This window comes from Terrapene carolina, unplaced genomic scaffold (genome assembly GCF_002925995.2).
Source record: "Terrapene carolina triunguis isolate 2854851 unplaced genomic scaffold, T_m_triunguis-2.0 Scaffold706, whole genome shotgun sequence".
NCBI classification, from domain to species: domain Eukaryota; kingdom Metazoa; phylum Chordata; order Testudines; family Emydidae; genus Terrapene; species Terrapene triunguis.
This window is the reverse complement of record NW_020665057.1, coordinates 3,374,138-3,397,017: the sequence shown is the minus strand read 5'-3', so window position 1 is coordinate 3,397,017 and position 22,880 is coordinate 3,374,138. Positions and strand designations below refer to the sequence as shown.

Genomic DNA, 22,880 nt, shown 5'->3' with positions numbered 1-22,880 from the left:
TGATTTTCCTATTTAAAAAACAAAACAAAAATCCTCTCCCTTGTTGCTATGTGAAAGACCCACACAAACGGGAAAGTGACATACGAGGCGAGAATAAACATTGCAATACACAAAGTAAACTGACAAAAAAAGAAAAAAATATATTCCCACTTCTAATCTCTTTCAGCTAAAGTAATCTTCAGTGTAGCTTGTAATAACTGGAGGTAACACAGTTTCACACAGAGGCATGGTTTAAAAGTTCATGGTGTCCTTTTAACCACTTTATGAGAATTATTATTTATATTATTGTATCACCTAGGAGCCCCGGTCGTGGACTAGGATCCCACTGTGCTAGGTGCTGTACAAACATAGAACAAAAACAGGGTCCTGCCCCAACAATCGAACTGTACAACGAGCAACAGCAGATGGATACAGACAGATGGAGTGCAAAGAAACAATCCAACAATATTGGTCAGCAAGGCAATGGTATCCGCACCGGGGCAGCCAAACCATTGTCAAGCTTTTTGTGGGCATCACACCAAGGTGAGTTTAAGGAGGGATTTGAAGAAGGATAATGAGCTGGCTTTGCAGATGTTTATGGGGAGTTCCTCCTGAGCGTGAGGGGCAGCATTAGAGAAAGCTTGGAAGTATTTGTTTGAAAATTTAACAAGTGGCCAATGGAGGCTAGTATCATTTGTGGGAGTAGACAATTTGATTGAATGAGAAATGGTACGCAGGGTTCTGTAAAGGGCCTTGAAAGTGAATACAAGCAGCTTCGTTTGTGACAGAAAATGGGGCGCAGTGGAGGATGCAATGAAAGGGATGATATGGCCATAATCGTGGGCTAGTAGAATGATCTTTGCAGCAGCATTCTGAATGGATATGAGCAGGGGAAGACTGCATTTGTCAAGACCAGAGAGAAAGAGATCAGGATGTGAGATGATGAGAGCTGGGACAAGAGTTTGGATGGATAGAAAAGGCCGCAACTCTAGAGATGTGGTGCAGAAAGAATCTGCAGACATAGCCTGGATGTGAGGCCTTAAGGAAAGGTCTGTGTCGAAGATGATGCCCAGGTTATGAACTAGAGTGACAGGCAGGATAATGGGGGTGTCCACAGTGATCAAGAAGGGAGGTAATGGAGAGGGTTTGGGAGCAAGTTTGAGCTCTCTTTTAGCCATCTTGAGGAGATCTCAGAAAGACAGGCTGAGATTTTAGTTTGGACAGAAGGAGACAGGTCTGGAGAAGACAGGTTCATCTGCGAATCATCCTCATGGAGATGGTAGTTGAATTTTGTGTATGAGAATACCCAGCGGTAAGATGTAGAGGGAGAAGAGAAGAGGACCAAAAAGAGAGCCCTGAGATACCTCCACAAAGGAGTGGGATGAGGAAAATCTTCTGAAGGACACCCTGAAGGAGCAGTTAGGGAGGCTGCTATCAAGAGTGAGAGGGGATTTGATAGCAGCCTTCAACTACCTGAAGGGGAGTTCCAAAGAGGATGGAGCTCGGCTGTTTTCAGTGGTGGCAGATGACAGAACAAGGAGCAATGGTCTCAAGTTGCAGTGGGGGAGGTGTAGGTTGGATATCAGGAAAAACTATTTCACTAGGAGGGTGGTGAAGCACTGGAATGGGTTACCTAGGGAGGTGGTGGAATCTCCATCCTTAGAGGTTTTTAAGGCCCGGCTTGACAAAGCCTTGGCTGGGATGATTTAGTTGGTGTTGGTCCTGCTTTGAGCAGGGGATTGGACTAGATGACCTCCTGAGGTCTGTTTCAACCCTAATATTCTATGAAGAGAACTAGGAGAGGACAGAGTCACAAAAGCCAAGGTACGCCTAGTTGGCTATAAAAAGGACTGTTTTACATATAAGGCTGGCCAGTACAGAACATCGCAAGTGTCTAATGAAAACCTAACAGTAAAAGGGGGAACACCAAGCTGAAAGGGCAAATCTTGGAACTACAAAGCTCAGCCCCACAATTTTTGTTTAGATGTGGCAGTTAAACAACACTAATGGGAGTCTTGATGTTGAATGTATAATCCGCTCTGTGAAATGAATTGGAATAAGGGAGACTGGCTCAAACATAATAGCTATTATACCAAGATTAGGGCATAGGGGATCTCAAAATAAACCACCTAATTGGTCTCAATTGGAGAAATTGACTGGGGAATATGCACCTTTCCAAAAACTGGGTTTGAAAATAGGAGTTCTGGAATTCAAGCAAAAGGTCTAGGTACTAGAGACAGTGGATGGGGTAGGCTAGTACTCGGAGGCGGTACTGAGAATTATGTCTCTCAAGTGCTTGGCTGACTGGTTTTTGCTCACGTGCTCAGATTGCCAAATGTGTAGGCTGGGAAGAATTAAATGTTTATTGGCAAAGGTCAGTAAACAAAAATTTCACCATATGCACACAGCCCGACAAAAAGTATTTCCATTGATGATCATTGAAATTTACAGATGGGTAAAGTAAGAAAAATGCTGCTTGAGAAGTTACTAGAGTTTGATTTAAGGATTTTTACTTTGTATATTCTGACATGTGATGTTGACAATTCTGTGTTAATGGTTATAAAGTTTTAACCTTTCATATCTCAACATGTCATTGTCTGACACACACCCATAATGTCCCACAACTTTGATAATTTAAATAGATTAGAAATAAAAAAAGTAAAACCCATAATTTTGCATATTAATTTTAAATTGATAAAAATTGAAAAAATGCTTAAAATAAACATCTATGGTATCAAAATTATTAAAAATAATTTGAATTCTTCCAAACCTATGTACGTTGGGGTCAAGAAGAAATTTTCCCTCAGGTCAGAATGACAGCAACCTTTGTTGGGTTTTGCTTTCCTCTGCAGCATGGGGCCATGGGTTCCCTGCCAGGATCATGTTGGTAGATCTTGCTTAATCAATTCCCTGCCATTGCAGGGGCCTCAGGCTTTGGGACCCTTCTATTCTCTGCTTCTGGCACACAATAGTTTAGTCTCATGAGAGTTGTAATACTTTGGTCCAGTTTCAGTTGTCGGGGTTTACATGCTGGCTGGTGCTGGTGGTCCCCTCTGGCCTTACACTCTATGGATGAGCTACTAATTTGTGTGGATTTCATTATGGCTAATATCTGTAATAAATGCCAAGAATTATGTCTTACAAATTCAGTCTGTGGAAATTTCCTTTAAAAATACGTCCCAGGTGATACAAATGACTTTTAGGCAAAATCTATTTTGATACCCCAGGTCTCGGAGGGGAATCGTAGCTGTTGAAGCTGGGATTCACAAGACTGGGACTGAGGTGCTGCACTGAAACAGGAGCACTGGAACCTGGGTCTCTCACCGCCCAGGTGAGTGCGGTAAGTGCTGGGAGATAGTCATATTCCCTCTCTCTGGGCCAGTGCTTAAACGACACCTATTGGATGGAGTGATAGCCAGGGGAATATGTAGATTGTGAATCCCCCCTGGGACTTAGACGTGAATTGGGTGAAGAAGTGCTTAGTGTTGTCAGGATTTAGGCAAGACTTCAGTGTGCACATTCCAGCTGCCTAAATTTAGGCACCTTGGGGTGCTTTAGAAGAGAAACATAGGGACATCAGGTGGCAGCTGAGCAGGGGTGTTGTGAATGCCAGGGGCATATAAATTGGCAGTTACGAACCCAAGTCCCCTTTCTGAGCCCCACTCTAAAGCTCTTAAGGATCTGAAGCAAGAACAGGGAATGTTTATTTGCTGAATGTTTCTGACAAGCAGCAAATAGTAAAAAGTGGAACTATGGTTGCAAAAATTGAACCAGTGGAACTAGTAAATGCTGATTATAGAAGGAAACTGTAAGGGGAAAAGGAAATCCGTGAGAGTCCTCTACAGAATGTGACTTAGCATTTTCAGAGTTCAAAAAGACCCTTGTGACTGCTCCTGGTTTAGCTTAACTGTATTTTGAAGCCCTTTTTATATTGGACACAAGTGCTAGTGCTTATCGGGGGGGAGAGGGAGAGACAGTGTTAACATAAGGACTATCTGAGAAGATATTGGGGAGAAGGAACAATGAGAACATGGTCCCATCATTAATTTCTCCTCATAACTGAAACAAGCCACAGGGCTCTAAGCTTTGGCTAACCACTTAGGTCAAAGGGGTAACTCTTACAGAAATGGAAATTGAATATGATCCATTACAGATCACTTAAGTGACCATGGGAGTGAAGGGTAAGATTATTAAGCAAATCTAACGTTTCACTGCTAATATTTTCATTGTGGATGTGGAGCTGCTACCAAGAATATTGATCTGCTGTAGTAATCTTATGAACACTATATGGGACACGGTCAGTGAGGTGAAGTTACTATATATTAGGTAATGACTTTCCCAAATCAATGCATTAATCTAGCTTAATAGGGAACTGTTGGTAAAACAGGCAGGAAAGCAACACAATGGATCTAGATAGTGGGAGATCCTACCACTAAATCAGAGGGGAGTGCAGTGGGTTGTGAGTTTGCCACCAAGCCCCTAGAGGATTTTGGAGTGCCTATAGGGGCTTAGACCTACCTACATCTCCATGTGGAAGATGGATTAACACCTGGTAAAACAGATGTACTTATAGTCTGTTTTTAAGACCTATTTTTGTGAAAGGCTTTTGTTCTAAATACTTTGCTTTAAGACAAGGTAATATATTAGACCAACTTGGTGAAAGAGACAAGCTTTTGAGCTATACCGAGCTCTTCTTTGGGGCTATTTGGTTACTGGATACACAGTGTCTTTGCTCCCAGAGGGAAGAGAATTGCAGGTATTGAACACAAGTTAGATTTACTGAGGCAATCACGGCTGCAATATAGGGAGCTACAGCCCAGTCGGAAAATAGCATGATTCCATCCCAGGTGCTGACCTGAGGCCCGAGAAGGGGGTAGCGGTGCAGTTAGCCTGTAACTGTGATAGTAATAGTGCAACGGCGTTATCTCCCCCCAGACTCCATGAAGTATATATTCAGAGGACTACAACAGCATGAAGCAGTGTTACACACAGTGAGAGACAGTTCTTACGCACTTTGTAAAGCTGCACCTCCTTGCAGTAATAGCAGCTGTTCTGGGGTATGGTCTATACATGGTATGCCCAGAATTTATTCCAAACCTTGACCCGGACTGAATTGCGTGATCCATAGCCATTTTAGTTTATCATGCAGACTTGTAACATGTTTGTTTTCCTCTTGCAACTTTTCAGTCTACCCATGTGCAAATTTAAACAAATCCAAACCTCGGTGGATTTTGACTGTTTATGGTCTGGAAAGACTGCAGTGAAAAGCCTTGTGATTACAGTACACAGGCGTACAACAATGGGTAATGGCAAATGTGATTTAATGAGCAAGGGAGTTTTATAGTAACCTGGTGTCCGGTTTTCTTGCCTACAGAAATAATAAATGAAGATTTCTGCTACAGATGGTTTTGGTGAAAGCCAGGTGGCTCTCTGTTAACTAAAATTCCCCTCAGACATCTGAGAAACACAAACGGAAGATTTGGAACAGTTTGTGTTCAAGTGTAGGGACATTAAGTGATGAAATTAATCAATGGCAAACATTTCCAAAATGAAAGTCTGTTACATCCTAGTTACTTTAGAAGCTCCAAGGTCAACTTCATCAGCTTGGCACCATACAGCCTAAAGTATTTAGTCTGATGCCCCATGTAAGTTATGATTCATACCTGATGTAAAATTAATGTTAAAAATTAATTTGTAAGAATTATAGGATTCCTGTTGTCCTGATTTGTAGAGGCATTGATTGGAAGTTGCAAGTACTTAACAACTCTTTAAACATAGTGTCAACTCGAAAACAGTTTACTCCATCAGCTAGTGGCTTGAAGCCAATAGGAGTCTTTTCATTGACTTCAGTGGGGTTTGGATGGGGCCAAGACCATTATCATACAAAAGCATAGTAGTTAGGGGGAAACAAGTGGTAGATAGCTACTGGAGGAGTTGACGTTTGTGTGATAAGATGCAAAGGTGGATGGAAAAACTACTATTGTGTTTTCTCCCTTTGAGAGAACATGGAGTCTGGGGTAGATTCTGCTGGTGAAAGCCCTCTTCTGTGTGTGGCTGTAAGGTTTTGTCTTAGAGCTAAATTAAGTCAATCAGCTGTCCAGCATGCCATGGTTTGTTATCACAATCTTCAGTCCCTTTGTCTAGACTCATCTCTTAAGGAACCTGACTATGAAAACCCCAGGGAGGCTTTGCTTTCAAAAATCCCATCCAAATTGTTTGAAGTGTGGCAATCAGCGTTGGCCCACCTTCCCTCCTATTAAAGCTTTACCAATAGCTACAAACTCTGCACTGGGACCAGACTTAGGCTAACTCAAAGTTTTTTGAAAATCCCACCTATTGCATTTTGATGTGAGTGGAAATTAAAAACAAAACCAGGGAGCTATCACTTCAGTGCCTATAAGATACTCTTTATTTTCAGTCAGTTTGGGAGGAAAGTTAACATTTCTTCAAAAACTTAAATTATAAGCCAGTTAAAATGATATACAGTACGTTTGATAACTGTTTCCATTAGAGTTTAGCACAATATCTTCTTGTTGACACTTAGAATGGATTTTTCAGGAGGATTTTCTTTAGATGCAGTTATTGAACAATAAAGGAAATGGGTAGCTATAAACAAGGTCTTAAGGTTCTGTTCAGATCTCAGTCATCTGCACACCCGAAATTGTGCCTGGAAAATGGTAGTCTCTGCTAGTTACATCCCCAATTAATGAACTCCCTGTGGGCAGACCCTTCTGTCCTTGCTAACTCCCACTCACATTGGTGACTCTCTGCATGGATTCAGGGTGTGAGCCTGCATAGAGCTCATTGCAAGATCAGGAACTTTGGCAGGAGGACTGAGAATCATGCAAAAAGGGGAAAAGATGACCCAACAAGTTAAATGTTGTCTCCTCTACCAAAATGGAAGTGGACTGAAGAAGCTCACAGTCACCTTAAATACTTTCTTTTTTTAACCTTTTGCAGGGGGCTGGTGACAATTCAATAGACTCCATCAATCAAATCAGGCAGAGTAATCATTAGAGGTGAGTGACGAACTATCCAGGGGCAATCTTTGACTGGGGTGGTTTGGAAGCTGAGCCATTACATGCTGTACACCAACAAAGTGAAAATGTAGCTGTTTATAGAATTAATTTGGCCTCTTGCTGTAATGTTCACTTGTTTAAATGTAAGGATTTGTTGAATGCATTCAAGCATACACAGTTGCATAATATTGTTGTATACTGCAATACTGATGAAAGGTCCATTCACTATTTATGAAATTAATCAAAATCCAGAGATCCTAACTCCTCCTATTGGTACATGCCTGTACATTTGCATGTTGAATGGGCAGAAATAATGCACTGACCTGTAATATACCATCTACACTAATTGCAGAATGATTAAAACCTGAGTGGGTCTTTCTTCTGTGGATGGAATAGATCTCTATTCTAACCATTTTACCAGGACCTCGAAGGGCTGTAATATGATCTGGTAAAACAGTTAAAACGTATCTTAGTACAAAGTATGTTTTAATCCTTTTAGGATGAGCTACTAAATCCAAAAACATGGTAGATTTATTGGGACATATCTTGTCTTAGCGAGAGTTTGAAATAAGGCCTTTGACGTCTTGCAATGTCATCCTTATGGACAGGGTGTGCAAGACTAGACACAGGTTTTTGTTGAAACCAGAAATAACTTTTATAAGATCATACATAATTATACATTGCGCTTACATTAGTAATTTACATTTAATTATTTTAAAAGGTCATAAGGCCTTTTGTCTTCTTCCCCTTTTTGAAATTTTAAGGTTGTCTCCCTAAAACAACAATCTATTCAGTTTGCTTCTAACTTTCTTAAATATAAAGATAAGTTTGTCAAATTTAAAACTGATCTCAATGCTGACAGTAAAGCTTTTTCATTTAAAAAAGGCTAAACAAGCCAAGTGGAGAAATTCAACATTTCTCCATGGAGCTGTACATTTATCACATCCAAAATGGAGGACTAAAAGAAAAAGCCCAATATTCTGACAAATACTAATTCCCTCTAGAACTAACATTTTAGCTCTAAATGTTGTAGTTTTCTGAGCAGTCTGGCAAGGACCTTGTACAGGTGCAAGATTCAATGGTCAGTTATATTTCAATGCATTAGAACTGACTCACTTGTGCTGCTTAGATGGGTTGTAACAATTACTATCAGCACAGACTGTGGCCCATCCTATTGATTGTCAATTGCAAAACTGCCACTGACTTCAACAAGCTCAATGCTGCAGAGTGCAAAAGCACCTCGTTGGCAGTGCTCAGCATCCTACACTCCCAGAGAGATCAATGGGAGTTGATAGTAGGCAGCATCTTGCTAATCAGCTGGTGTAAACTAACTTAGGACTATGGCAACCCATGGAGTTACACACCAGTGTACACCAGCTGAGGATCTGGCCCTTTGTTTTCAGTCATAACCTCATGAAAAATATCACACTAGTATTTAGGGCCAAAAGATAGAAAATGTCAGGACACTGCTGATTTATCAGTGGTCACCAGCAGAGGGTCAAAGAACACACTGAGCTCACATACTGCATTTTAGCTTGAAAGCACAGCTGCCATTTACCTTGCAACTGGAATCTGTAAATATAAGAAACATAAATACATTAGTAACCACACACATTTACACACAACAGTACTAGCAATATTAAGGGATGCAGCGCCTAGTCTACATAACTGCCTTTTGTTAATATAGATACATCAGAATAAATGCTATTTGATATGTAACAACCCTTCTTTAAAAGTCAATGGCAGTAAAATAGCCAAAGTTCAGGTCCAGGCCTCAGTTAACTTCAAATTATGAAGTCAGACAAATCGCACAGCATATCCTTATCATCAGTGTAATGGTAGCACTATAGCAAAACACAGAACAACAGTTAATATTACCGCTGTGAGCTGGAGATCTCTTCTGATGACATTTAGCCACTCCCTCCCTGCCCATTTAATATGAGCATCTTTCAGGCATGGTACAAGATACTGTGTGTGTGATAAAGGTATGTGGACAAGGAATAATAGTAAAAACACCCAATATTGGCTTGAAGTTTGCATCCTTACAGACAATTTGCATTATTTTAAGTAGAGTTTCACGGGGATTTGCACAAAAGTGGGCTAACGAGGTGATCACTGTCCATATTTTCCACTTTGGCCCACAGTTTTCTTTTAACTTGATAGGAATAGGATTGAAGGGAAAGAGAAATTGTATATATTCTTTGCCAGTCTAGTGGGTGTTGCTAATGTTCTTCAGAGCAGCGGCCTTTCCTCAAGCTCACATCATCTAATCCAATGTCCCCGGTTCTGCCTTTCCCTTTTTCACCTTTGAAAATAACCTGGGGAAGGAAATAAGACACAGTCAGATGTAAACTTAAAAAAAAAAAGACAAGTTCCTCAGGGAACTTAGAGACATATCCCTGGATGTTGGTATTTGTAATGCATAAAACACTTTCAGTGATCTCTAGAAGTGTGCTTACTCTGCTGATGGAAGCAGAGTTCAGCTTTCAGGGAGGAATCTCTGTCTCCAGGGGTGGTGATCTTCTCTTTAGATATATTTAAATCATTCCTCCCAGTAATCACTTTATCCATTGCTCTAAAGAGCCATCTTATTTTTTGTAGTATTTTGAAAAGATTTTCCCTTCCACATCCACATTGCAAATTTATCAATTTGGACACTGAATGTATTGTAAGCTGGATCTAGAAATAGTATCCCCTATATAACATGTCCCAAGCTTCTGGGGAAATGTGCTAATCTAAACTTTGACTTCCTACAACATGATGTAGCAAATGCTGCATATCTGCGTTTTAAACAGAGAACTAAAAATACACCTAGTTTGAATGAGGGAGAGCTCAACAGATTTAAAGTAGGATGAAGAAGAGAATATAAGGTGAGAGGACCATGGCAGAATAATATGCTGTAGAATGATCCCTAAAGCCAAACGGGTACTAAACTCTAGCTGAGCCCATTTTATATTTATTTTAATCCATCCACAATCACCTGCACTGGTGTGATAAAATTGAAGACTAAACTGTTTTAACATGAGCAAATGTTATTTTGTCCATGGTCTGAAAATTAATCAAACATTCCAGCAAGATTCCCACATTAGATAGGAGAACCTACATGCTCCCTAAAAACAAACAAACCCCAACAGGATATGTACACAGTGACCCTGTCGAAACTAGAGTTTAGATAAATTCATGTAGGATTTTGCAATACTTTATTACTGATGTAGAAAAAAGTCAATACAAAGGCAAGATCTACTATCAATTCTGTAAAATAATGTTTACATTCCCTTTAGGCTTTTCGGATTAATGAGGGAAGTTAGAGCAAAAAGAAAGTGTGTGTGTGTATATATATTGGCTTAAATTTTCAGAAACAACAAATAGTTTTTGATGCCCACTGGAGGCACCTTAAACAGACTTGATTTTTCAAAAAGTGTTGGAGAGCCTATAGGTGTCTCAAGATGGGCATCCAAAAACTGGGGTACTGAAAATCATAGCTGATGTTTTAAAATATCAGCTATCTTGCAAATGCATCTTGTTCTTTTATATTTGGTTTTTCTGTGATAGAGGGGCTGTTTGCTGAGTTATGGTGTGGCCTTATTCCGAGAGCCTCTATTTTTAAAAGACTAAGGAGCAGGTGTTTATAAATCCATCTCTAGGTGCTGTCCTCTTTGTTCACAAGTTCTAGTGACCTCCTATATTTGTTTACCAATATAAAATACTCTGCCTGACTGAAAACTAGTTAGTATTTTTACATACGACGGAGGAAAAACATGTCCACTGTCAGGCATGAATTAGAAATAAAACATGGGCTATTCATCTCCTAGGTCTAGTATCAGCCTCCTATACTAAAACACTGAAAACTGTATAGACAGCTATACTTACACTTTTGATGCCTGAGTCTTGCAAAGTTATTTGTGTTTGTCTCCAGCCGTGGCCACCATTTCTTCCCCAAACTGCTGGTCCATGAGCACCATTTTTTCTTAAAAACACTTGGAGTAGACCAGAATGTAGTCCAGATACCTTATGCCTAAAGGACAGACACAAGTCCCCTGAATGAGCTAACTGGCCAAGTGGCAAGACCAGACGTGCTACTTTTCCCTCTTTGCCTTTGGGTTCAGAGATAGTCACATACTGTCCACCTGCAAAAGAAAAGGCAGCTCTTTTTAAATGTTCCAAGCATGGTCAGTACCTTTCACGTACAAAGACACACGTACTTAATGTGCCATCAATCTTGAAAATTCCTGTGTCTTGGGGATTTCAAACTCCAGGATTTCTTAGAAATCACTGTTGTAAATGTGTTGCTGTGCTGCATTAGCTGTGGTAGAGGAGATTTAAATTTCCGTTACAAGTCATAGACTCTTCGATAACACTGCTGCATAGGAAACTTCACTCAAAAGCTTTAACAATAAACTAAGCCTCTAAATATTATTCTAGATATGAAATGACAAGATTTAGGCACTCATTAATACATATACATTCTGGACAAATGGGAATTTTCAAAAATTTTACTAAGTCCCATTTTCAGAGGTGACATTTAGTAACCTAAGTCTCATTGCACTCTCCAGTGTGTCTTATGTTGGATTGTTACTGTACATGTGAACATCATTCAAAAACCCATTAATATCCCCATCCCTTTAGTGAGAGATACCTGCATATAAATATACTGCAATAAAGGAAAACCAGAGGACCTTATGGCAACATTTATAAAAGCCAAAATCAAACATGTAAGCCCAATAAATTCTTCTAGTGATCCTTTTTATGTAGGCTGCTAAAACTGTGATAAATGAGACTTTAGGTCTTCTAAAACCATACCAAAAGGATTAAAAAAAAAACTTTGAACTTATTAAAGCTAGAGCAGCGTTTCGAAGTTGGAATGAGACCCAACTCATTTTTTGCAAATCTGAGCTGACCGGAAAAAAAATTGCAAAACAATAATATCCAACTGAGAACTCCATGTTCTAACCATAAAACAAACAGTTTTGATATCACAGCAGAATGTCAAAAATCAAAATTCACTTTAAAGGTTTTAGTATTAATTACGTTATAAAGGTTCCATGAAATCTGAGCTGTTGAAGTCAGTGAGCCTGAAAATGCTTTTTCCATATTGTAGAGATGTACAGAATTTACTTAATTATAATAGTTTAACCTTTTACTCTGAAGTTTAGTCGCAGTTTTAGTCAAACTAGATTTGAATGTTTCTTGTTCAGTTTGATCGTTAATGTTGCATAAATGTTTGTTCTAAGCAAAGCTATGATGATTTTCTTTAAAATCATCTCTTTGCAAGAAAATATGAATGTGATTTTAACAAAATAATGTGCCAAGACAAAGCAAACAATTGAATTTAAAAGAAAAAAGTCCATAATCTCTGCCTTCACTTCAGCAAAGCATTTAAGCATATGTTTAAAGTTAAGCATCTGCCTGAATTCCATTGACTTCCATGAGACAATTACATGCTTAAATGCATTGCTGAGTTGGCTATGCTTTGTCTACACATCGTTTTTGGAACAGTACAACTAAATTGGTAGAAAAAAAAAATTCAGTTAGTTCAGTATGACCCTCTAGCATGGACAAAGTTATACCAGGATAAAGGTGCTTGTTATACTAGTACAAATACCTTTAAACCAGTAGAACTGCATCCACTCTAGAGAGTTGCACAGATTATCTAAATCAGTAGGAAAACATTTAATTAACTTCATAGTGTGTGTGTAGACCAGCCCCTACAAGAATAGTTAAAGACCTTCACCTGTTTTCTACATACAAGTTAAACCTAAAGAAATAGCATAGCACCTTTATCAGAAGCTGCATTTTAAACCACTTAAAAAAACAACTAAACATCAGGGCTTTGAAAGCCAAGAAACAATTGGCCAGCTGCAAAGAATAAATCTGTGAAATGATTGGAGTTTTGTTTGGTTGGTTTTAACAATTTTTAAGTAGCAGGTTACATAGAATGTAACTGGTAAAAAACAGAAAAAAAAAGATCCAGCCAGCTAGCCAAGTGATATTTTTGAAACTACTGCTTTTCAAAACAACCCTGGAGTAAACAAAATTCATGCACTTTATAAGTGAGTACACCTAATCAAAAACTCATTGTAGGCCACACTTTGTTCCAGGACACAAGCATCTTAAAAGTTATCTGTATGTAATGCTAAATTATGTCTTTTCTGAGCCTGAGTCACAGGAGAAAGGAGTGGTGCTTAGAGGCACCATACCAATACAGGGGGAGCAGAGGGGAGGAGAGTGTGGGGAGATCATGCTCCTTACTACACCTGTTGAACAGGTTTAATCAGTACTGCCCCCAGTGCAGCCACCCTGGTGTACAAGGATGATGGCCCTGACCTGACTCCATCAGATAAGGATGCCTCTATTGCAGTGCTGGAGGAAAGGACTTCCTCCATCCTCCCACCCACATTGGGGCTATGATTTAACTCACAGTATTTTACAACCAGGGAATGCATTTCCTTTCAGTGTCTACAATCTGGTCACATGAGGCATTCTTTCTATGATGTAATCCCATAGGGTCTAATGGAGAGCTGAAGAAGTGTGTCTAATCTCCATCCCTTTGGTGAGAGGGCTGAAGGGGAATGCATGGTCAGGACTGTATGTTTAAAACAGAACTTCACCATATAGCTCTCAGTACTATGTGGAGACAGATTTGGCAGCAAAAACTGACTTGTGTTCAGCCTTGTTTTTTTCCTAAACTCAGTGTATTCTTTTTGTAGAGAGAGCAGATTCTCTGAGGTGTATCAGTATGCAGTGGTTCACTGCCCTGAGTGAATACCAGCTCGGATCCAGAAAGAGCCTGTGATTTGTGGCATGGTTCATTAGTGCCCTTTTTTGTTCCATTCAACTCAATATTCCAAGGTCCCTTTTTGCTACCCGAGATGTACGCTGTAAATTTTGAAAAATCTACCCTCCTTCCCTTTTTACTAAAACAGTTTTCCTGTGTACATACTTTTGTAATATTTCATATTGGATTTCTGTAAACTACGCTCTGACTTGGGAATGTTAAGGTAGAAACAGAACTTTGTATTTGACAGTAGAGCCAAAATTATTTCCAGCTTTGCCCACAATTTTAGTATTACCATACAAATCATTATGTTGGCCTGGCAATTTAAAAAATCTCCTCATATCCTTGAACTATAGATTTTATTTCAAATAGGAATAAATAAATTGGGCCACATTCCAAGTTCTATTCTTATCTTCCTCAACTGAATAGGAAAAACACTGTTCCTTCATAGGCATTCCTATCTAGCAGATACAAGCTAACAAAGAGCCAGTTCCCCAGTTGAGGTATAGTGGTGTAGTTCCATTAAATTTTGTCATCAACGTCGAAATAGCAAAACCCCCACTACATTTAATGGGAGCAGGTCCTAAAACCATTGAGTTGTAGGCCATTTCTTAAGCTACTGTCAATTAGCAAAGTTTTGAGAATCTCCTTCTGCTCAGATTAAATGTAATGGGAGCAGGCTTGGGTTCTTAAACTAAAACAGGTGTGACTGGACAAAGTTATTGTACCTGATGGATCTCTAAGTGGTTCCCAGTGCAAATCATCATCTTTATCTTTGATCCATCCACACAGACCACTATCGAAGTTACAGCTGTGCACCAGGATACCTGCAAAGAACAGACCAGAAAGACACATAAGAACAGTCCTTGAGCCTTAGGGCTGGTGGACCACTCACCAACTTTCTGACTGGATTTACAAGCCAGACAAAAAGAAGCTACAGCAATATTAACAAGTACTAGGCAAATAACAGTATCACTTAATATACTCTTTAGAGCACAAACCTGTGTTAATAAAACCCACATTTGTAAAGGAAGAATGAGACCAATTAGTTGAAGGGACACAGTTAAAACAAACATAGTATGAAACCAGCATAACTGTATCCTGAATAGTAAACTTGATAAGTACCTGGATCATCGTTTGCTTCATCCTCATCTGCACTAATCCCTTTTTCAATTTCAAATATTTCAAACAGATTATTGCTCACTCCAGGCTGTCGTGGTACTGGAAGAGAAAGTAATTTTTAAAGAAATGAATGAGGTAGATAAAAATAGTCAATGACCTACTTACTTATCTTTAATAAAAGCCAGAGAGAAAGCCTCAGGCTTATGCTCTTCTTGATGAATTCAATATATTTAATTACATTTCACATGAAGATTCATAAACTTCCCACCTTATGCTGGAACATTTGTCTCTGTAAAGGGTGATTCAAAAAATTCTGAAGGCTCTGCAAGCGAAGGGCATTTAAAAAAAAAGTTCTCCGCAAATACATTTTCAAATAAATAAAACAGTCAAATGTGCTCTCTGCTAAAGCCTCATCTGCCTCAAGTAGCATCTCAAAGGATCTGGATTACTAACTTTCACTGACAGTAATGGGAATCTGATGTCACACATTAGAGAATCCGCAATACCCCATGCACCTGACTAGCATTTAGAAACACACAATTAGACATAGAACCATCACACTATAAAAGATTAGAATAAAACTTGATAATTCCTAAATGATGATCAGGATTATATTTTGGAATAGGTGATACAGTTTACAATACTGCTGCCTGAGGGTCAAACAATAATCTGAAGAGATAATTGAGCATGCAAAGGAGAAAATGCAAGGTCTGAAGTTTTTTTTAAACTTATTTCAGTTGAGTAATAGTCCACCAAAAAATCCAGGCTTCTGCCTCTGTGCTTTTTATCCTCCTTTGGCACTGTTGGTTAAATTTATTCTATGCAAAAACCTAGCTTAATGTAGCAAAATAATAGAACCCAGGTCTTCTGTTTACCAGAACTTTACTTAATACACATGTTGAGTACTGCTCAAGAAAGAGACATTGAGGGACACTGGACAAATAAGTGACATAGCAGCTTGCTCCCAGTCCCTCTCCCCCACTGCTGCTGCCTACACCTCCTCCCACCCAGTCCCATCCTTAGCCTCCTCTCCTCCTTTTCCCCAGACTGCACATCATTCCATTCCAATGCAGGAGACGTGGCATTTCCAAAGGACTGTGGATTTGAGGTCACAGCCTCTTGCTTTGGTGCTTCCCTGTCCTGAGAGCTAAGCACTGTGTGCACGTGGGAGAAGAGGGAGGGAAGAGGGATAAACCCCCACCCAGGAGCACTAGAACCCCTCTGAACACAGACCCCAATGCCACTGCTTTGCTGTGTGATCTTGGACAAGTCACTTATCCTCTCCACACTTTATTTTGCCTACCCCCTAAGGATGTTGCAAGGCCTCACTAAAGAATATTAAGTGCCAAACTAAGTTCTTTGGGGGTGGGGACTGTCTAGTCTAGTGTGTGTTTGTACAGTACCTGTCATGGGGCACTGGTCTCCGCTCTACTGCAATACAAATTATAATCACAGGCCTCCCAAGTGCCACACATTTCTCTTTAATGGCATACTTGCCTCCGTGTGAGGCAGCATGAGCCAGAATGTCTCCTGGTCTCATCCTCAGGCACAAGAGAGAAGGGGGGGTAGGCAAGAAGCTCCTTTGCTGCACATGCACTGTTTCTCTCTGCTTCCTTCCTGCCTAAGAATTTCCAGCACAGCTGGAGCAGGTGAGAGACTGGAGCTCCAGCCTGCACACCTGGCAAGACACACACAATGGTCCGGTAACAGATGTCACTACAGTGAATTGTGGGAACTGGGGATATCAGTTCCTGTATTCCCCATTGCCTCTCTCATTTTATGCACATCTCAACCCCTGCCATACTCATTGCCTTCACTACACCCTTTTCCTATCTCCTCCAGTTACCTGACTCTCCACTGCTCTAGAGCCAAATGCCTCATTGACTTCCCCTCTTTCCCTGGCATGAAGGACTAAAAAATGGCTAGAAGTATTTTTCTGAAACTTTCCAAAAAATATCTGGGGGCAGAGAGCATTGATAATTTCAGCCCAAAAGAGGTGTGAGAGAAAGTTATGAGCAGTTTAAAAAGGGAGTTTAGAATGGAAGCTGGAATTCAACCATAATCATAGCTGTCACTATAATACAGGCCCTGTGCTCCAGTTGCTGCACTCAGCTGTATAACAACTACACAGAAAGGAAATAATCTCTTTGGCTATGAAACTTGGAAAAGACAGGGCTCCTTGAAATTAGAAAGGCCCTTGAGGGATTCATATTTGCAGAATATGGAATGGCTGCAATGACTGCTTAAACTGCCACTTAAATACACTAACCTTGAAATTCCAGACTAGTTCCAGGGACCCTTACTATACTAAAGGTTCTCAGTGCTGCCTTGACTCAAGATATTCTGTAGCATTCTTCTAACCACATCTGTGCGCCAAATTTTAGTTTTCCAGATACAGTACACAAATGTTGTGTCTGATGGACAGCTGTAAGCTGTAGCTAAATCGATTATTGCACTTGTTACAGCTGTCTTGAAAATTCCTCTTCCAGCCACACATCTAGCACATCATTAATGACAGTAGTAATGCATTTCAGACTTATCCTCGGATATTACAGCTCCCTGTGGTGCTTAGAATATTTATGGTTTGATTTAATTATTCACGCCATCAAAACATAAAATAAGAACTAGAAGCATGCTTGCAATTCAGTTTTAAAATAAATTCTAAAATGTACCAATAAGCTTTTTAGATGACTGAAAATAAAGATGAATGTAGTGATTTAAGATTCTGACCAGAAATGAATATGGTTATTTCTATTAAATCACATCCAAACTGAGGAAGAAAACACTTTTTAGCCAGAGTCTTTTTTGCACTGGAAGCAATGTGTAAATAACACTGTTGAATGTGTACTCTAACTTGTCAAATCCAGGGAACTGGAAAACACTCAGTAATATAAACAATCTTAAATCACGATCAAATAGATTTTATAATATATGGTTACAACTTTTGGAATTTTAACAAAATAAACTGGTAATGTTAAGAGCTTGACCAAACACAAATACGTGCTTTAAAGGTAACAAATTACATGTTATGAAGAAGATATTTTTAATCCTTGTATGCAACATACATGTATATTAATAATCAAGCAAGCTCCCCACAGACCAGGACCCACCAACTCAAAGGGGCACTAGACCTTGCCATAAAAACTGACACAAAACCTGCAGACATATCACCACCATTACGATGATTGATCACAACACACCTTTCAAGATCCATAGGTTCTACACATACTGACCACAGGTGATGTACCTCATCTAGTGCACTAAATGACCCAATAAGAACTGTTTGGGTGAAATGAGACAATCACTACACTCTTGAGTGAACTCGCACAGAAAAATGATAAAAGACAAACACACCATATCGCTTGTGGGCAAATACTTTTCACAAAACGAGCATGCCAGCTCTGACCTCTCAATCCTCATCTTCAAAGGAAACCTGCACAACACCTTCAAAAGATGACCCTGGGAGCGTAAATTCATAATTGTGTTAGACACCAAAAAGCATGAACTCAATAAAGACACTGGATTTATGGCTCATTACAAATACCTAGAACCCAGTAACCCACGTTTCTCCTGTGACTGCAGAGGTGTTAACTGCCCACTTCACCTTGAATGGTCACTTGCAACATGTTAACTCCTTATGATAATCAATCTGTTCCACCTTGTATTTAGCTGTGACACTCACAGTACCTTTCCCAGGTCTGAAGAAGAGCTCTGCGTAAGCTCTAAAGCTTGTCTCTCTCACCAACAGAAGTTGGTCCAATAAAAGATGTTACCTCACTCACCTTGTCTATTAATCAAACAAAAGGTTTGAACAAAAAGAATCTGCAGTAAACTGAATATTTTCCCTCATATTTCGGTCAGCTTTAAGAACAGCTATTTTTCTTATTATTTTCTTCCATTGTAAACTCTTTAGCATTAGGAATGTCTTTGTCCATTTGTAAAGTACTGTAGGTCATGTTCTTATACTCTCACTCATGTTGAATAGCACCTACTCCACAAATAGTCCCAATGACTTCAGTGTGACCCTGTTTGCAGAGCAAAGTATAGTGTAAGTAAGAGTATTAGAATTTGGCCTTTTTATTTATAGCGCAATACATCATTTTTAATAATAGTTTTGCTATTTTGTTTTTAACATCTGTTTTGCTTATACATTCATTTTCTTTAGCGTTAACTTTACAAAAAAGCCCATATAAAAGCTCTGCATATCCTGAAAATAGTTAATATTTATGCTATTGCATGGTTAGTGTAAGTCTAATATACAAATGGAGATAATCATTAACCTCAGCAAGCCAACAAACCAAAATGGAAAAGCTCCAGAAAAGACTCTGAGCCCCAGTCGTACACAAGAACCTACTCCTTCCCCAAAACTCTATCAAACAAATGGCATTTGCAGCATGCCCATGTTATTGAGTACAGGCTATTTCAGACCAAGGAAGGGAGCAAGTTTCAGAGTCCTGGGGCCCTCACTGAGAATGCCCTGCTCTTCTTTTATAATGAGGGTGATCCAGCTTGAACATCTCTTCCTACTGGAGCTATGGCAGTAAGACACCGGGAAAGAGACGGTCTTTCACATAGGCAAGTTTAGCAGTAATGCCTACACAAAAGATTTAAGATCAATTTCAGCTAGGTGCTTAAGCACATGCCTAACTTGAAGCATGTGACTAGTCTGATGGATTTTGGTTGAAATTCTTAAAAAACCTTAATGGGAAATTGACTGCCAATTGATATTAAAAATTCTAATCACTACACAGGGCATTACAAACAGAAGTGAATCAGTTTGAAAGATACCACAGAAATGTTTTTAAATGAAATAAAACAGAATAAGTAACTTTCAGAGAGGGAGTATTCTGAAAGTCCAATAGCAAAGTAGTGTAGAACTAGAGTTTGATGAATAGTGAAAAATAAGTTTTCAAGAAAATACAATTGAATAAAAACTGCAAATTTGCTTTCGCATCCAGAGATCCATTTTATGTGCTATTCACACTGAGGAGCTGGTGCCTGGCTTGGGAGTTCATTGGGCTTCACACCAGTGGATGGAGCAGCACTGATACCTTATAAGAGAAATTTTCCATGAGCGTTTCCATATGAGGAGAGATTAAAAAAGACTGGGACTTTTCAGCTTGAAAAAGAGCTGACTAAGGGGGAATATAATAGAGGTCTATAAAATTATGAATGGTGTGGAGCAAGTGAATAAAGAAGTGGTATTTATCCCCTTACATACACATGAAGCAGGGTTCACACAATAAATTAATAGGCAGCAGGTTTAAAACAACCATAAGGAAGTACTTCACGAAGTGCACAGTAAACTTGTGGAACTATTACCGGGGGATGTTGTGAAGGCCAAAGTATAACTGGGTTCAAAAAAGAATTAGATAAATTCACACAGAGTAGGTCCATCGATTTCTATTAGCCAAGATGGTCAGGGACACAACCCCAGCCTCTGATTGCCAAAAGCTGAGAGTGGACGACAGAGGATGGATCACTCAATAAATTGCCCTGTTCTGTTCACTCTCCCTGAAGCATCTGGCACCGGCCATTTTCGGAAGACAGGATATTGGACTAAATGGACCATTTTGTCTGACCCAGTATGTTCTTATGACCCTGCCAGCTTTCCTCTACTAGCCAGAATCCAAGGGAAACTGAATGGCCCTGTAATTTCCCTCTCCTTTCCTAGCACTCTATAAAGAGATGTATGGTGGAGAGGGATTTGAGAACACAAGCACATTGCCTATAAACTTCTAGATATTATGCACCCGCTGATTGTTGGTTACAATTGCGATGGGTCAGTTCAGAGAAACGGTCTCCTTTCAGATACATTTATTGTCTTGTTCTTATTCTCTTCCCTGAGCTTGCCCCATCAGCCAATATGATGCAGTGTCACTTCACCCCCATGCTATCAGTACCCAGGACCAGTATTGGTGAACTCCCTGTCCTATTTTGATCTACTATAACCATTTAACATAACAAAGTTCACCCTGTTAGCATTATCTTTCGCAGTTTTTCTTCCACACATTGTAACCCCTCCTCCCCCAACTCAGGGCAGGAGTTTAGGGAGACTGGCCAGCAGTGCATGGCAGTATGACGCTGCAATAGCCATACTCCCCATTCCCTCCCATGGGAACGGGGAGTATTTTGGCCCCATTCTGATGTCCCTGAGTTATGCAGGTGCCCTGAGAGCTGTAGGACATTCTGGCAGATCTTTGTACCTCCAGAGGTTAGGAGGGTCATGCCCACTGCCTGCTACACGGAGACCCTTATCATTTTGCCCACCCCACTTGCAGAATGAATTGCAGGAAATCTCACATGGGAGATGATAGTTTCCTGCCCCTTACTCAGGTTTTCTAGCTTTACAGGACAAAGTGGTCCCCAAGTCACTAAATGAAATTCCACTTCCTGTTTACCATATAGACATGAACATTCAAGTATAGCAAGTTTAATATAACTATGTATAATTTAGGGCCCCACACAAAGATTTCTCCAAACTTCTTCCAAAAGACCCCTCCTAATGTTAATTTCACAAACTTTGAGAATGCTTTAAAAATGCCCCTTTCAGTGCTGGATTCTAATGAAAGGAATGTGCACTCATATCCAGCAAACAAGGGAGCTACCATATAAGACACAGGAGTCTTAACATGGTCCATATGGACTCTTCTTTCCTAAGACGGCTAAGTATGCTGAGTGGAGATCCGTGGGAGAAAGAATTTGGCACAATTATTTCTTGTGAGCTTTCCAAGCCTTTCGTGTGTACTTTACTTAGCGTATCAGTGTAGTTTTCACTTTACTTCAACTGCTTGATAAGATTGTTAAATATAAACTTGACTTCTTCTTAGAAGATTCCATGAACTATATACACTGCATGGTATTTCTCAAGGAGGCTGTGTAGTAGAACTACATAGGTGGGTGAGCCAATACACTAATTCTACAGCATTCCTCAAGTTATTGAGTAAAGTTCTTCATAAAGGGATGGGAGAGGGGAGAGATTTTTTACCAGCTACATAAGACCAATTCTCACGCTGCCTTTTAATCTTGAAAAAGTCTTGTTACTTCTTTCATCTGTTCGCCAATGGCTAAATTTGGGAAGCTGAGGTATGGTGAGTATATTTTGGGGTTAGTCATGGTTATGGCCCTCAGTTTTTTGACGATTCCAATAACAAAAAATAAATTGAGAACTGAAGCATAGCTTCATATTGTTATTAATAATTCTAAAATAATAACAAAAATAATAATATAATGCAGTTTAAATGTAGCTGATTCCATACTGGAGCAATTATGCATGCAATTCCCACTTGTCAATAAATGTAATTAAGAAATAGATAAGAAAGTTCCATTCTTAAAGCAAATTAAACTTGGTTAAACTCTTATTCAAAAAATAAAAAGAGGAACAGTTCCGTGGTCTCCAGTGCTCACATATATTAGAAATAGCTAAAAGAAAACTAAACAGTCAGGGGCTAGGTCATGACCCTCGGTCCCTGAACCACCTCGAGAGTGCCTTCCTATTTTGCCCCAGGCAGGAGAGGAGATTAGTGTGTCTCGAGTTGGGGGGGGGGGGAAGAGAGGGGCAGAGGTTAGACTGGAGAAAATGTACATCATCTTACCCCACCACAAGCCACCCTAGCTGCCCATGGTATGTTGCCTAAAATTCTGCAACCTGAGGCCACATTAACTTTTGCTTAGGGAACCCCTCCCCCCCTTTTATGGAGAGTTTCCACTGGCAGCTGCTGATAGGTCTTAACTGAAGGGCAGCTGTATTGCATATTAGCAAGGATCTGGGGGACATAGAGTTTCTTCATAGACAGCTTTGTGCTTCTGGAAGATTTCTTGAGAGCTTGGAAGGTCTGCAGGCTTTTGGGTGGAGAGAGGAACATGATGATTTTGGGAAAACTCTTGCAGTCTCTCCCGTTCTTGTGTACCATTATACATAGGAGAGGGCAACATGGCCCTAATCCAAGTAGAGCCCAATTCTGTATTCTTCAGGCAGGTATAAT

The 22,880-nt window shown here is 39.8% G+C and overlaps 1 protein-coding gene across 4 annotated transcripts in view; it reads right to left on the bottom strand.

The window, feature by feature from the left end:
* Positions 1-8,772: 8,772 nt before the first annotated feature.
* NPNT (nephronectin) overlaps positions 8,773-22,880 on the bottom strand; it is a 90,750-nt gene continuing 76,642 nt past the window's right edge. For all 4 annotated transcript variants that reach the window (XM_026659863.2, XM_026659865.2, XM_026659864.2 and 1 more), the window contains 4 exons: positions 14,899-14,994; positions 14,502-14,600; positions 10,869-11,125; positions 8,773-9,316 (listed from right to left, as the gene is read on the bottom strand). In XM_026659863.2, the coding sequence (XP_026515648.1) occupies positions 9,221-9,316; positions 10,869-11,125; positions 14,502-14,600; positions 14,899-14,994 (548 nt within the window). In that variant the 3' untranslated portion in view covers positions 8,773-9,220. The remainder of the gene's footprint in view (positions 9,317-10,868; positions 11,126-14,501; positions 14,601-14,898; positions 14,995-22,880) is intronic.